Source organism: Alligator mississippiensis, chromosome 4 (genome assembly GCF_030867095.1).
Source record: "Alligator mississippiensis isolate rAllMis1 chromosome 4, rAllMis1, whole genome shotgun sequence".
NCBI lineage: Eukaryota > Metazoa > Chordata > Crocodylia > Alligatoridae > Alligator > Alligator mississippiensis.
This window is the reverse complement of record NC_081827.1, coordinates 110,050,363-110,066,777: the sequence shown is the minus strand read 5'-3', so window position 1 is coordinate 110,066,777 and position 16,415 is coordinate 110,050,363. Positions and strand designations below refer to the sequence as shown.

Here is a 16,415-nt window from a genome sequence, read left to right as displayed (position 1 = left end):
CATCTACATGGGCTGCCGATGTGCTAAGACTCGCACTGACCAACACTGTCTCCTTATGCTTCCCCAAAGTCTGCCTGCTTTCTTTTTGCATACTTAGTTCGTAAGATCCTTGAGACAGAAGTGATCTTTTTTCTTGTGGGTTTTTACAGAGCCTAATACAGGGGACTCCTGGTCCATGACTAGAGCCTATAGGCACTACTGGCATACAAATACTTCCACCACTACTACTAATAGTATTAATTTTCTTTGTTGATATAAAGCCAAGTTACAGAAAAATAAATTCATTTGCCTAGGTCATACAAAATCCAGACTTCATAACTTATACCTTAATCATGTAAGTATCCTTTTTTTCATCTATTTCACCAGCTATCTGGGAAGGATTAAGGTGTTGGCAGGCTCAGCTAAGTGAGTCTGGATTTTATTTGTAGGTGTAACGGGGGCAAGTTCCCAGGCTAGATCTCAATTTTGGCTCGCCCCCTGTCTAGGGGCAAACTACCCACCTTGCTCGTCTGCCATGCCTTGCTGTAATTTAATTATGAAATTAATTAGGCAGGAGGCTTCTCTTTGAGCGCCCACTGTTAAAGGGCGACACGTACATGCTCTGACCTCCCCTTTACATGTCCCATGCCTGGCAGATGACATATCATTTGTTCTATCTCCGGCTTAAGGCCAGGACAAACTCAGTGCATAGCTTGGCCTCTTACACACTACCCTGTTCTGGGCCACACACACTCTGTCCCCCTCTCACTGGGGCCTCTCGCACTCTGCCTGCTCTCATCTGGCCTCTCTCATACCACCCACTTTGGGTCTCAGTCACGCTGCCCTGCTCCCTTGAGCGACCCCATAGGGCTATCAGGCTTGACTCCATTCCTTGAGTGGTCCTGGCTCAGCCTTTTGGGTCTCTCCCATGACCCTCATCTGAGCGGTTGCCAATCAGTTCCCCAACTCTGGGCTGACTCTGCCCCTAGCCCCTCACCAGGCCAAAGTGCCCCTTCCTTGGGCCAACACTGCCCCTTACTCTGGGGCCCTGGGGTCAAACACCCCCCCCATCAGGCTCAGGTGCTTTCCTCCAAGCATACCTGACCCTAACAACTCTGCCCTCTCGCTAGGACTCAAGATCCTTCACCATTGCAGGCTCAGGTGCCTTCTCACAGCATGCCTGCCCACCCCACCAGGGTCCTCCACCCCTTTAGGACTCAGATGTTTCTATAACCATACCTGGCCCTCCCTTGCTCACACAATACCCACCGGGTGGTGGGTGCTGGGGTTAAGGTGTCCCGACCCACCTTTCACTGGGGAGGTTCGCGATTCTGGTATTTAAATGACACTGCCCCACCATAGGCAGTCCTACCAGGCCTCCCTACCCCAAAAGGGTGCAGTTTTAGGTCATGCCCAGGACCAGGAGCCTCCAGCCATCCCCGTAGCCCCTTCCCTTACCTCCAAGGTGTTCCTGGAGCAGTAGCTTAGCAGGGTGATGTTTTTCCCTTGCTGGCTGGCAGCAGACTGCTGCCCCAGCCTTGAGAGCTGGGCCTTAAAATGGCCACCCTAATCAGGCACCTGCTGGCTGCCTGCTCCAGTCCTTAAGAAGTGATGGAGCACCGCAGCTGCTCCGTCACAGTAGGCATTAAGGCTTTGCGACAACTGAGATGGGGAAATTTCAGATGGGTGTTCTGTCTAGTATTCTGCAGAGAAGAACTGTCAGTTTGGAACTGCTTTTTTGTTTTAAATTGGATTGTGTTTTGAATTTTGCATCAAGGACACCAAGGTTCTGCAAGTTAGATTCTTTCTATATTTATTTGTTAAAAACTAAATAATTATACATCTTGTAGTCCTTCTGCATGAAAAACTCCTATTGATTTAATGGGAGTAGCATACATACCTAAGGATCTGGGGATCACATCACCAGGGATCTGGGTTTTCTGGTTACCACAGGAAAAATAGAGAAAAACACAGATTTCCCCCTTTACCTCAGGAAAATGCAGACTTCTCACTTTAACAGAGAAATCCATGGTTTTTGCCTTTTTGCAAAGACCTCTCTGCAGGCGGGCAGAGTTCCAGCCTGCAAGGGGCTGGGGGCAAGCAGGAAGGCAGTCATACAGAGGGCACTATGTGGCAGGGCTAGAGCTGATGCCCAGCTGCGGGGTGCATGGGGCTTGGGGCCCAGGGCTGCAATGCACAGCTGCAGGGCCCAGACAGGGAGTGGAATGAGGCTGCAGGTGGCTCAACCAGGGGGCAGGGTATGGGGCCAGGTCCCTGCCATTGCATGTACTCCCAGGGGGGAAAGGGGACCCGTGCCCCTTAAACATGTGTACGGAGTGGGGGGTAAGCGCAGGCTGTCCACTTCAGGCTTGGGCCCTTGCCCTGCTGCCCTCCCCCATGGTCTCCGCAGCCCAGTGGGTGCAACCCAGCACTGCAGGGAACAACAGGGCTGCGTGAGGAAGCTTCTTACTGCTGCGAGCTCTGTGCTGGCCTGGCGAGGTGTCCCCTGCATGAGCAGAAGCAGCAGCACAGGGTTGTGCCCCTCGCTGTTGCTGTGTGGGCAGGGGAAGCCTCACCAGGGCAGTGCAGTCCTCACAGCAGCAAAGAGCTTCCCTGCGTGGCCCTGCGGTACCAGGTTGTGCCCAGTGGACTGCAGATGCCTCAGGGGAGGGAAACAGCACCCACCCCCACCCCACACAGATCTGGGGGCCATGGGTCCCCCTGGGAGTGCGCACAGCAGCAGGGTGCTGGCCCCACTCCAGCCCAAGCCCATAGCAGGCAGGCAGCAGGGTGGGGAGCTTGAGGCACTGGTAAGCTCCCAAACTGCTTTAAAATTGTAAAAAGAATCAAGAAAACATTGTGTTCAACTGATATACATATATACCTACATGTATATAGTGGCCTTTCATTTTAATCACGGCTTTGGGGGCTCTTAATCGAACAATCTGTGATATTTTATCAAAGAATTTGTGATTTTTTATTTTAATCAGGGAAAACCAGGATCCCTTCATATCACTAGCTTGTTTTCATTCTAGCAATCGATAATATGCTAATATACAAACACTGTTATTTTTGTAAGACCCACAAAATATGTTTTGTTCTGCATTTTCTGTCTCTGCAGCAATTAACCTAAAATCCTAGAGCTGCACTGTAATCAATGATGTTGAGAGACAAAGAATGTGAGGTGCACAATCCTGCAGAGAGCTTTGAAAACCTCAACTTCTTTTGAGACAGGGCATAACCCTGTCATAGATTCATAGATGTTAGGGTCGGAAGGGACCTCAATAGATCATCGAGTCCGACCCCCTGCATAAGCAGGAAAGAGTCCTGGGTCTAGATGATCACAGCTAGATACTCATCTAACCTCCTCTTGAAGACCCCCAGGGTAGGGGAGAGCACCACCTCCCTTGGGAGCCCGTTCCAGACCTTGGCCACTCGAACTGTGAAGAAGTTCTTCCTAATGTCCAATCTAAATCTGCTCTCTGCTAGCTTGTGGCCATTATTTCTTGTAACCCCCGGGGGCGCCTTGGTGAATAAATACTCACCAATTCCCTTCTGTGCCCCCGTGATGAACTTATAGGCAGCCACAAGGTCACCTCTCAACCTTTTGCGGAGGCTGAAAAGATCCAGTTTCTCTAGTCTCTCCTCGTAGGGCTTGGTCTGCAGGCCCTTAACCATACGAGTGGCCCTTCTCCGCATCCCTCTTGAATTGCAGCGCCCAGAATTGCACGCAGTACTCCAACTGCGGTCTGACCAGCGCCCGATAGAGGGGAAGTATCACCTCCTGGGATCTATTCGTCATGCATCTGCTGATGCACGATAAAGTGCCATTGGCTTTTCTGATGGCTTCGTCACGCTGCCGACTCATGTTCATCTTGAAGTCCACTAGGACTCCAAGATCCCTTTCCACTTCCGTGCCACCCAGCAAGTCATTCCCTAGGCTGTAGGTGTGCTGGACATTCTTCCTCCCTAGGTGCAGCACTTTGCATTTCTCCTTGTTGAACTGCATTCTGTTGTTTTCTGCCCACTTGTCCAACCTGTCCAGATCTGCTTGCAGCTGTTCCCTGCCCTCCAGTGTGTCCACCTCTCCCCATAGCTTTGTGTCATCTGCAAACTTGGACAGAGTACATTTCACTCCCTCGTCCAAGTCACTGATGAAGACATTAAAGAGTATCGGTCCAAGGACCGAACCCTGCGGGACCCCACTGCCCACACCCTTCCAGGTCGAAACCGACCCATCCACCACGACTCTCTGGGTGTGACCCTCCAGCCCATTTGCCACCCACCGGACTGTGTAGTCATCCAAGTCGTTTTTACTTCCATTACTCTTCACATTTAAAAAAATAAATAAAAAAATCAACAGCTGGATTGCAATTAGTTTTTTAAAATATCATGTTTAAAATACAGTTGCAATATTAAATCAGAAAGATATATATACGTAGCATTTTCCTGTATAAATATTATATAACTAATTATCAGGGTGGTAGAGTTTTTATAATCAATTACAAGGAATTTTTAAAAAAATGCATTTCTATTAGAGTCCAATGCACCTAAAATACTAACATGGGGGGAAGGGCAGGGGGAAGGGAGGTATTTTCGTTTTTTTCTATATGCACCAAGTCCTGCTCCAACTTACACATATGAAATACCAGTGGCTTCATCTGCATGTGCATTACACTATCCCAGAAACTGAAACTCTCTATAGTGAAGCCATCCTTAGATTCTCGTGGAAAAGAATTATTTTACTTTGTGATCATTCAAAATATACATTGATGGAATAAGAAAAGTCTCCTTAATGGGAACTGCCGTTGTTAAATACCCACTTAGAAGGAAATCCACGTCTGTACACAAAATCTATGCATCTCTTAGGTCTCACTGACACCTTCAAAATAGAGCTTAAGTGGGATGCAAATGGTGTACTGGCCTTATCTAGCTCCCCACACAGGGACAATTGTTACCTGGAAAAAGACCCTAAAGACCTGATGCTGCACCTCTGAATTCAATAAAAAGCCTTTGCCAGACTCCAATAAGAGCACTATTGAACCCCAAGTTAGGTCCTTTTTATAAATGGTATATGTGAAATAAAAGACAATTGTTTTGGTTGTTTATGAACAAAAATTACCTGATTGCTTTAAAATTATGAAGAACATGTTAAAAACAAATGTCTTTATTAACCTAGCAAAATATTATGATAAAAAGTGGACTTCGGATAAATGAAGGATATTGTGGGAAGTAAATCTTTCCACTCCTACAGCTATTCTCAGTAGCCTCTCTTCAAACTTGTCCAATTTCACATAAATAATCCCTAATGATGGTTAGAGTGGTCTTGTTATAGCTTTCTTGCTCAATTGTGCTACACCTCTGACAAATCTATACAGAAAGTGCTTTCGTTCCAGAATTCTTGCCCACTATTTAGTGTGGAGTTAGACTGCATAGGAACTGGGTTCTCCATTTCTGTGGTGACAAAGGCTAAATAAACTCATAATAAAATGTTTTAAAAAATGCAATGTAACATGATTTCCCTGGATCTTTGGGAGGGTGGAATTAAGATTTCTGCAGTTGTTTTTGAATAACTAGATTCTAATGGCAGCAAGCAGAAATGAGAGCCCAGAGTCCAGGTAGTTTTAGCTGGTGGTCTTCTAAAAGCAAAACGAAAGGTCCTCTGACTGGTAATTGTCGAAGTGGAATGGTCTCAAGATATTGTGGAACTTCTTCACAGGTTTTATTGTACCTATATTACAAAATGATTTAATCTTATTTTCCTCCTGTTTTCCCTAATGCTTAGAACAGGATAAATGTTTGGTCAAGGCAGCCATATAATGTAGATATATTCCAATGAAGAGGGTCCCAATTTTCTTTTCAGTTATTTTGAGTCAAACACAAGAGATTGTCAGCTGATGAATGCAGAGACAGGAAGTAAATGCCTCCTTTTCCTTACCACTTACTGCACTGAACTGACAATTATCTACATTGTGGGTTTTTGCTTGCCTGCTTGTTTTTCTGTTTCCTCTAGAGAATCATTGCTGAAGGGTGGAACATTAGTGCTGTGCTCACTGTGAACCTAGAATTCACCAGTGCAGTAAAATTAATTTGGAAGAGTACACAGCCACCGCAGGGCTGGAAGAAGCCTAGCTTGTTTAGCTACTTTCCACAAAGGCTCCTGAAGGGCTTTCAATATCAAAAGAAAGCCCTGACCACACTGAAGAAGATAAGTTTAATTACACCCAGAGACAAGAGGCCTGTCCTCAAGTTCTTACTCCAGTAAGTGATCTTTACTAACAATAATGATCCCACTGAGTACCGTCAACCCATCATGTGAATAAAGATAACACAGGTGAGTTAAAGTTAGCAAGACTTGGCCACTACGTTTGTTCGCTTGCATGTAATAATTTTCTTATTAGCCATATTTTCTGTTGTCTTCCTTATTTTTTTCATTGACATTAATGAGAAAGAGAATAAAGAGTGATGTAGCCATGATGGTCCAGAAAATATGCAAGGCAAAGGTTTATCCCACCTACATAGCTGGTCCACTAAAAGTTATCACCCTAAGAAATCCTTGCCTTAAAGAGAATATATTAATTGCCCATTTTGTTTGGAGGCCTTTTGTCTGTCACATTTATTTGTCAGTTTCTTTCTGTGTAAGTTTGAAACATACTAGCATTTCCGCAATTAATTCACTGTAAACCAATCTAGCAGTATTATTTCAAAATCTCCCAGCTGGATTAGTGGGAATATATAAAAATAAAGGGGAGAAAAAAAAGTATGGGATAACTTTTTTTTTATGCATTAAAAATCACTGCCTTTTGATAAGAAAATGGAGGTAACATGTTTTCAGTCATGACAAAACTATACACAAGATCTTGATATACTTGTAAAAAGCAAAAATAACAAAGAGCAGAAACAGAGAACTGATCTAGAATTTTCAGAACAGACTTAGCTTTTAAAACTATCAGTGTCCTAATGTTTCAGTCCTTCACAAAGACCAAACCATGCAACTGACCTGCACTTCCACCTCTAATCAAGTTCAGCAGCAGTTCTACAACCAAAACAACTTCAAAATATTTTCAAAAGTGGGAGGCATTCTTAATGCCCTGCTAATTATGGACTACATCCTACAGACTTCAAGTAAAACTACTATTTTCAGTATTGAAAGTTTTTTTTCTGGGTAATGATACAGGGTTTGTTAAAAAATAAGTAGATTACAAAAGATCCTCTCCACCTTTCAAAAGAACTCTTAATATCATTTGCATATAGTACTGTAATAATCGCATAGTTCTGTAATAATATATAGTATCCAATATTTGGGGCTAGGGCTTGCATTGATTTATGCAGTTCATGAATATGCACACTAGGTGAAATTCACATTTGACGGAGGGACAAAGCCTTATGCACTAAGGGAAGTGTTAAATCATGCTAATTACATGCTTTCCCTCTGCACAGATGGGAATTTCATCTATAGTAACACTTGTACCCTACTTTTCTATCTGAGGCTAGAAGCAGACATTTTATTGGTCCTGGAACCAGTTATGCCTGTGTTTCTCCTGAAATAAAACAGGCCCAGGATTGGTGTGTATACAGAATACCCTTTCAATTGGGGTTTAGGGAACAGCTGAATGACCTGCCACTTTTCTGCCATCAATTCAATGATGCAACATTGGGACAACCATTGAGACACGCTTCACAATGTCCTGGGACAAACTATTAGCACTTTTCATACTGTGAACCTTTTTAGATTTTGTCCCAGGACAGACGTGGGCATCTGGACTACCGCACTTTGTCTTGAAAGAAAATAGTTTCTCCTGAGACACGCAACATCTACTTGTATCCTCAATGGTACAGGCATGGCAAGGTCATTCGTAACCCGGCATGTTTGCACATGGCATGCTTTGCCTAACCCCTGCTTAAGTTGTTGCTTCTAGATAAACATGAGCAATGGAAGCAGAATCAAACAAGGAGTATGAATATATCTGGACGGAGCTAAGAATACAAGCCTCACATCAGGACCAAACACTGTTCTCTCAACCTGACAGCAATGGAAAAAATACTCTATTTTCATAAACTGATAGCGGAACTTAGACAAATGCTGTAACATCTGTGCTTAGAATATAAAACAGTGACATAATTTATTTCAGTTCCCTTACAAGGGTATGGGGTGCTTCAACACATATACTGATATATATACTAAATTCCTTTTTCACTGATTGCAGTATACAAAGATTTTTTTAATGGGTTTTTTATATTACTTTTTTCCTAAACGGGAGAAAAATCCTTTCATTCTCTTTGATATTTTAAGTATCTAACTGTTTAAATAAAATGACTGTCAATCCTATAATATGGTTCGGGATTTATTTTCGAGTAAGCTAAAGCTTTGGATTGTTGAGTTCTTGTAATCTTCATTCTTCTGTTTTAATTTTCAAAAGTACCAAGTTTTAAAGAAAATAGAATACTTTTCATAATGATTCAGAGATGTTATAAAGATATATAGTCATTCAAAGCAATCCCCATTTTCACTGTAATATTGACATTTGACTTAAAGTGGTCTCCTTCTTTTAAATTTCCCCTTTTACATGCAAAGAAAAAAGTTAAATGCATACTGCAAAGCTTTGAGACAAATAAAATATTGCTTAAACACTCAGTTTTAAACACCATATGGACCGGATTTAGAAACCTATCAGCAAACAGTCGCAGGGATACAATTGTGCAGGCTTCACCGATATGCACAAATACCCAAAATGCACACATGCTTTTGATAACTGCACAAGGGTTAACAATTGTCTAACTGACCACGGGTATGCAATCCAATTTGCAGGCATGTATTTTGTGCCTGAGTCCATAAATTAGACACCTGCCATCATTTGAAAATCTTTCTCTCTATGCATAGACTCAACTGAACATACACGCATACAAAAGTGGATCTTCTGAAAATCAATTCCCCCTGCATTTCCCTGCCTGAGTTCAAGATCTTTCTTTTTTCCTGCCTTCACTAACACCTAAAGCAGTAGTTCCCATATTGACTTAAGTGTTAAATGATTTCAAGAGCTCTAGCAGGGGAAGTATAGATTCCTTAACTCAGGCTGCAGGAAGCAAGTGAAGGAAGAACTGATTTTCACATCTGTTGTTATAAAAATGAAATATATGTCCAGTATTTTAAACTCTATTTTAAATAGGATTAGCACTAGCAAAACATGCTGGATTGTCATCCCAGAGACTGAAATTCTTTGTTTATCCATTTCCCAGGCACAGTACAAGCCATGGTATGAGCAACACCAGTATTCCTGAACCCTAACTTGGAGGAATTACATTAATCTTTGGCCTGACTGCTATGACTGCCAATAAGGGTGTCAATGTGATGATAGGTCTTGGATGTGGTCACCTGTCCATTACAAATTGGACTCAAGCCACCAATTCATTTTACATAAGCCATTAATCAGCAAACAGACACTAATGACTTTTGGTCCATAACAAACTAAACTGGATTTGAACTGATAATCCTAAAGTGATAATCTCCAAATTCCATTATACATATGCTTACGCTTTAAAAATGCAAATGTTATTAGCCTTTGCAATTTACTTTTAAAATAAAAAGAACTAAACATATTCATTAATGTAAAATGTTACTTCATGTGTAAATAGCTCCATCCAAAATTTCTGCATACAATACCATAAAAGGGGAAGAGAACAGGCACAAAAAAAAAAAAAATACCAGAGGAGGGGAGGGAGTGGGGGGAGGATAATTAACATATTTTTAAAAACAAGTATTTAAACAAAATATTTATAGTACAAGAAACAATCCATTTATTGTTGTGAAAATACATTCCTCAATGATCCTCTGAAAGCATCATAACATCCCTGTGTGAAAGAAGGGAATGGTTGCTGTTTTATTCTATGGGGATAACATAGTACAGGCAGTAAGGATGCTATAATCCTGAACTGGAACCCTAATATCGTTAAAAAATAAATATTTTTCACAGGACTCTAACAGAGAGGATGCTTAACACATAGTTGCTCATGCTGCACTTTGGATCAAAGAAATGTTTGAGGCAAACTGGCTGACCACAGTTAACCAGTTCCTGAAAGAAAGAATAGCACAATGATGCTACTGGCATCTCCTTCTACAAAGGAAAAACATTTTTTTTTTTAGATTATTTTTTAGCTCTTGGTTAAATCAATTTAAAATGTTTACAGTTTGAAAATATTCTGAAATCTGAATAAAGCACAAGCTGCGTTCTCTCTCTCTCTGGCTTTTCCCTTTGTTTACCCCCCTTGTGTGGCTAGAAGATGTCTGTGTGCTTAATGTAAGCTGTGTGATTTGTGACCAATATATCCTTTTGGAGCTGATTTGGTGATCAGGAATAATAAAATACACTGTACAGCCTAGGATAAAAAAAAAGAACAAAAAACTAAGCTAAGTCAACAGGGTCAGACTATGAATGTTGTAGTTTGGAAACTATTAATATTGTTTAGTTTATGTGGAAGGCACTCAAATACAATGGTGGTGGACAGTCTTAAAGAAGTTTTAGCCAGATAAAAGGACCTCCACTGTATCAATTTAACCAATCAATTTAATGCATTCTGAATTTTCCCCCTTTTCCAAAACTCAGCAATGGAGAACTGGACAACCTATAATAAACAATTATCCCAATGGTTTGTGAGATAAGATGCCTGAAGCTCTGAAAACCTCATTGCCAGGAGAGGTCAACAGCTGGGAGTGCTTGCTGTGAGGCTGGACCATACGGTTCAGTAAGGTTCTGCAGCTTAAAACAGCTTTATTTGGAAAAGTGGCCCTTACCTTTGGCAATCAGCTCCTCCAGTTCTTGGTCAAATCCTTGTCGGTGGCATTTTCTCCAGAGCCCCATGTTTGTCGAGTTATACTGTCTGTTGCACTCATCAGCTGCACTCATAGCAAAGAGCTGCCTCCTGTTTCTTGCCAAGAGGAGTTTCCCTTCCCAGCGGTCCAACCTAGACCTGCTGGCCCTGAGAGGCAGGTTATTGTTGGAGTTATAAATGAAGCCAGGGTCGTTTCTCTTAGTAGTGATGGTTTTGCACCTCTCCCTGTGCTTCCTGGCATCAGTTTCATACCAGTGGTCAGAGCAAATTGCCACAGCCAGCATGCCCAGGGCACACAAAGCTAAAGAGAGGCCAGCATAGAGCAGCAACCTTCCAGCAGCCATACCTCAGCTTCACAGAAACACCATGGACATCTTCACAAAAGGGAAAGCCCTTCAATGGGGGAGCACACAAATCCTCCAGAAGCAGCTGCAGGATGTCACTGGACAGAGTCCGCCTTAAATGTCAACAACTGTGGTTCACATCCAAGTGGCTGAAGACACTAAAAGCTCAAAAAAGTTCTGCCCTGGAGAGAGTCCTGGGCCCTCATGTGTCTCTCTTGAGGTTCAAGTCTTTCAGTGCAGGGCATGCAAGGAGGATACCAGGCAACAGTAAAACAGCTGGGAGCCCAGTGAATCACCTACAGAGGTGTCTGCTCCGTGCATGCACACAAAAGTTAACTGTGGTTGGGGAATAGTCACTTGAAGTGATTTGAAGGCTATGGCTGTGCATTCAGTCCATTGAGTTCATTCGATCTGGCTAGCTCAGAGATACAGAAGGATGGCTTTAATATCAGCAGGTTAACTATCACATCACAAGAGCACAGGACAGAAGAGGAAAGTTCGGTGGCCAGAAATCTTCTGATTTCAAGCAGCCAATTATCCTGATTTCAAAAATCCATGATTTGCCTTTTCTTTGTCAGTAGCTCAGAAAGAACATCATCTGGTAGGCTGGTTTGTTTGAAAGCAGGGTCGAGAGGAAAAATGGGTGGTGGATGCTTTAATTTCAATCCTGAGTTTAAAAAAAAAAAATCTTTCTGGGTCTAATAAGAAATTCAGGCTTGCGGGGGCCTTTCCATTAAGCAGACTTGGTGGAGATTTGCAGCAAATGACATCTTTGTTTCAAGAACATTTCTCCTTCTCTCCCAGCTGTGCTGCTCGCAAGGTTTGTTTTGTTGTCTCTGCTGTCATCAAGGCAACCTAATGCTAACAATTTCTTCCCTTGACTTGCTAAAACTCAAGTGTACCAAATTACTAACAGAACAGCGGTTCTGCTCTCTCATCTAACGTAACGCAGCAACCTCTCTGGTCCTCAGTAGGAGTGTGAAGCAGCTGAAAGGTGGGGGTTGGAGGAGATGCAGGATTCACCACCATGGATTGAGCCTGTGCCGGTTAGGCAGCAAATAAAGCAGTCCTAGAGCCCAGCATCTTTGTGTGGCTTTTTTCCTCCCTTCTGTTATTGCAAAGCTTCCTTTTTCACCACAGCTTCAGTTTCTCGGGCGAGGTTCTCTTAGCCACACAGGCACATTTCCCATCTGCAAAATGAAGGCAAGCAGGCAGGGCTACAGCTGATTAAAAGGATGGTAAGGGAGGGGGGGAAAAACCCCAACCAATCTAATAGGGGAGGGGGAACAGCCTCTAACAGTTGTCAACAGCTTTCTGTCTGCACCATTTCTCTGACATATGGCCTGATCGCCACATAGAAGCCGAGATCTCTAGCTCAGCAGCTTCATGCAATTCATATCCCCAGCATCAGCAGATATATATTCAGACATTTTTTTTCCTTAAATTTCCATGCCCTGTCTCTCTAACAGGAATAACTCACCCATCTTGCAGAGGTCAGGAGAAACAGAAAGGAAGCTGGAGTCCACGAGCTTTAGAAATCTCATTTCACCGTTTTTAACCCAAATAAGAATGAATCCAACCTTCTGTACACCTGGGAATCTTTCCTTGTTCAAACACTGAGCCCTGCAGCCTTGGCTAAAGCCTACAGACACAGAATACAGAGCACTGAGCCAAAAGCCAGTGATGTCACCCATGCAACGTGAGACTCATTTCTTATTTCTCTAGCCTCCTTAAAGATAAACTGCACCACTTCACAGACAGGAAATGTCTAAGTCTTACTTTCTTAAAAGGGGAAACAGGTAAAACCTGGATCTACCTGAATCCTTATGGATCCTGCTGATTGTTACTCCATGCCCCCAAATCTCATCACTAAAATACAAAACAAGTGTAGCTGTTTCCTACTGTACTAAAAAGTATGACCTCTGATATCTCCCAGGACATGAGCTTCACACAAAAAAAACCCAAACAAAACAAAAGAACAAACAAACAAAAAACAGCACCTGTGGGAGCATCAAATTTTGGCCTCTATGCATCCAAATTGTCATGTTCAAAAAGAAAAATAAAGTATGGTCACTTCTACTGCATCAAAGCATTTTGGACCATGGCATATCTTAGAACCTGGACATCACAAAATCCAGGATCTGGCATATGGATCCAGTAAGCTCCATCCAATTTTTGGCCCTGACCCAACAAATTTCATGACATGAATATAAAACAAGTATAGACACTCCTACTGCACCAAAAATCCAGACCTAGATACATCTAAGAGCACAAGCACTGCTAAATTTTGGATCCACATGGATCCTTGCAACTCTTGGCCCCCACAACCCAAATTGTATAATCTAAAGAGAAAACAAGTGCAGCCACTCTTAACTAGAAGGACTGGGAATCCATTTGCCCAAGAGCACTGAAAACAAATAGGTCAGGTGCCTATGTCCCACCAGTGTTCAACCCCAACCACTCAAACTGAAATTCAACCCTTGACATAAAGAGAGAAAAAAGTCACAGCTCCTAGCTCACCAAAATATCCAGATTCTCTTGCCAAACAGTTCAGCTGCTTCATAAAAAACAGTGCTGGGTCCTATCAGTTTTTGGCCCCACACTAAACCACACTGTACTATTACATCAGGCAGTATTTTTGTTTCTCCTACTTTACCAGAGGTGGCTAACCATGTTAGTCTGATGTCAAGCAAACGGTAGGGCAGGATTTGTCTACTTAACCATACAAATCCATGCTCCGATGCACTGAGAGTTTCAGAACAGTTCAGCAAATTTAAACACATAAACTTAAATATATGTTGGTTACCCTAAATTATTTTTGGTTATGTTTCAGTCAATTTACGCCATGGTTTAAGCAAGGGCTATCCAACTTTTAAGTGGCTTGGGGTCATTGGTGCACGTGCACCCCCTGAGCATGGCGGTGCGCCCCCTGTGAAAAGGCAACGCCGGCAGCGGTTGCCACTCACCACCCCCCACCTGCAGCTGACACCACTGGCAGTGTCTGCAGGCAATCCGCGATCGCCGCTGGTTGCTGCCAATGCTGCTGGCAGCATCTGCAGGTGGTCACCGACCATCAGTCAGTGCTCGCCAACCCCCCGCTCCCTGCTGCTGACAATGCTGCGGCTGCCTGCAGGAGCTCCCCGCTTACTGCCACCATGTTCCTGCTGCTGACAGCACCGCCACTGCCTGTGGGAGCTCGCTGTGCTACCCCAGCCTCCGGGGGCATGGGATATTCATGCTTGGGGTCGCACCAGTGGGGCTCATGGGTCACTGGGCCACATGCTGTATAGACATCCCACCCATTGTCCTGCATGCCTGCACCTTGCTCTTCCCCCATTGCAATACACTGCTGCGCCACATGGCCCCGGCTTCACCCCAAGGGCCTCACGCTGTGCCACACAAGCCACTGAGGCAGCACAATGAGAAAGCTGGAGGAGGAAGGGGGAGCCTGGAGACTTTAGCCTCTGTTGCTTCAGAAGCAATAGGGGGAGTAGCAGCTGGCTTCGAGTCATAACCTAACCACTTGCTGACCACATGCGGTCTGCCAGTTGGACAGCCCTAGGTGAAACCTTGGTAGTAGAACCCATGGTTTTTTTGGATTCCAAAACACACTTGGAACCGGGTGGTTATAATGGATTAGGAGAACCTACCCCTGGCCTTACTTTGAGCAGACTTTAGAGATTTATGGACAAAAGTTTTCTGGATCCAGTATAACTTGTGCATCAAATCTGCCTTAAGTGTGAATGTGTCAGAGCCTGGGTTTCTCTGGGCAAACAGAAGTGGCTACATGTTACTTATTATGATAGTTAGGGACCAGATTCATGGCAAAAGCACAGTCTTTTAGTCTTGCATGTTCCCCCATGCACACCTCTCCTTCCGCCCCCCGGGCTGATTAGTGAAGGACCCTGTCACTCCCCCCCAATCACCAGAAAAGCTAAAACTGTGGTTTTAAACATGGAGCCATTTTTGCCTCCCTGACAGTCAGCAGCAAACAGCAGGGCCACCTGGGGCCCCTCGGCCAATCAGTGGTGGGAGGCAAAACCGGCACCATATTTAAAACCAGTTTTTGCCTCCCTGCTAATCAGGAGCAAGCCACACACAGGGCCCCTCTGCTAATCAGTGTAGGGATGGCGTGCAAAATTAAAGGAGCCACGTCCACCACGAATTCGGTAGGTCCCTATTGATAGTAGAAGATGTTTGGATGGGGCAAAAAATAAATAAATAAAATGGTAGGATCCCCAAAATGACATATAATAATGGACATGCGACTGAGCAAATACACAGAAATCTGGGTTATTACAGTACAGTTGAAGCAATTCCAGCTGCAGGTAGAAATTTAGGGCTTGGAATAAAAATACAGCAGAATCTAGGTGCTAAATGTATATTTTGTTGGTTCCTTTTCACACTTGGGAAAAGGTCCTTTATTTGGTAGGGCATTAGAACCTACTTCATTTTTCTCTCTCTCAAAAGTAGAATTATGAACAGTGGGGCCAAAAATCAGCAGAATCCAGATATCAAATCTCTTATTCCACTAGTATCAGGCACAAATGCACTAGAGCCACTGGAATAATCTGAGTTGAGAATTCATTTTCTATTTAGACAATAGAAATAGGGGGGCAAGGCACCTAGCAACATCCAGGTGTCAAATGCGAATGTGTGTGCAAGGCATGCTCTAGGATACATAGGAGGCTGGATTTTTTTGATTTTTTTTTTGCAGTTAAAGTAGCTACTTTTGTTCCCTTTTTTTGTTTCACAGTTTGGGGCTCGAGGCCAAACACTGGTACGTAAATCCAGGTTTTATCTTTTTCCCTGAAAAGGCATGTTGGTGGCAGTCTCTGTGCAATTTTTGCTCGTATTTGTAGCACTATCTATATCCTCCCTCAAGTCGCTTTTAATATATAAATGCATTAGGAAATGCTGGATTTCAGATTAGCCTCAATTTAACTCTCAGAATTAAGCCTTTTTCCCCCCATTATCACCACCGCCTCGTTCTTTACAGAAGGGGCAGAATACTGCTTGTTGCAGACATGACAAACATTTTCTCCGTCTCCTCTCAGGATTATTGTAGGCAGCCCCATCTCAGCACAAACAGATCATTATTAAATTCTCTTCCTCCTACCCCACCCCCGCCATGCCACAGAAAAAACAATCACTGTGGATCCTCTGATGAATGCAAGCGGAGAGAAAGATGTACAGAGAAAAGTACACATGCACCTTGGATGCTACATCTCTCCAGTAAATTAAGTATGCCTGGAGAAGAGTTAA

General features: G+C 43.4%; 1 protein-coding gene across 1 annotated transcript in view; it reads right to left on the bottom strand.

The window, feature by feature from the left end:
* TMEM178B (transmembrane protein 178B) overlaps positions 1-12,850 on the bottom strand; it is a 332,549-nt gene extending 319,699 nt beyond the window's left edge. The window contains exons 1-2 of the mRNA XM_019489247.2: positions 12,631-12,850; positions 10,769-12,340 (exon numbers count right to left, since the gene is read on the bottom strand). Of these exons, the coding sequence (XP_019344792.2) occupies positions 10,769-11,150 (382 nt within the window). The 5' untranslated portion in view covers positions 11,151-12,340; positions 12,631-12,850. The remainder of the gene's footprint in view (positions 1-10,768; positions 12,341-12,630) is intronic.
* Positions 12,851-16,415: the final 3,565 nt, after the last annotated feature.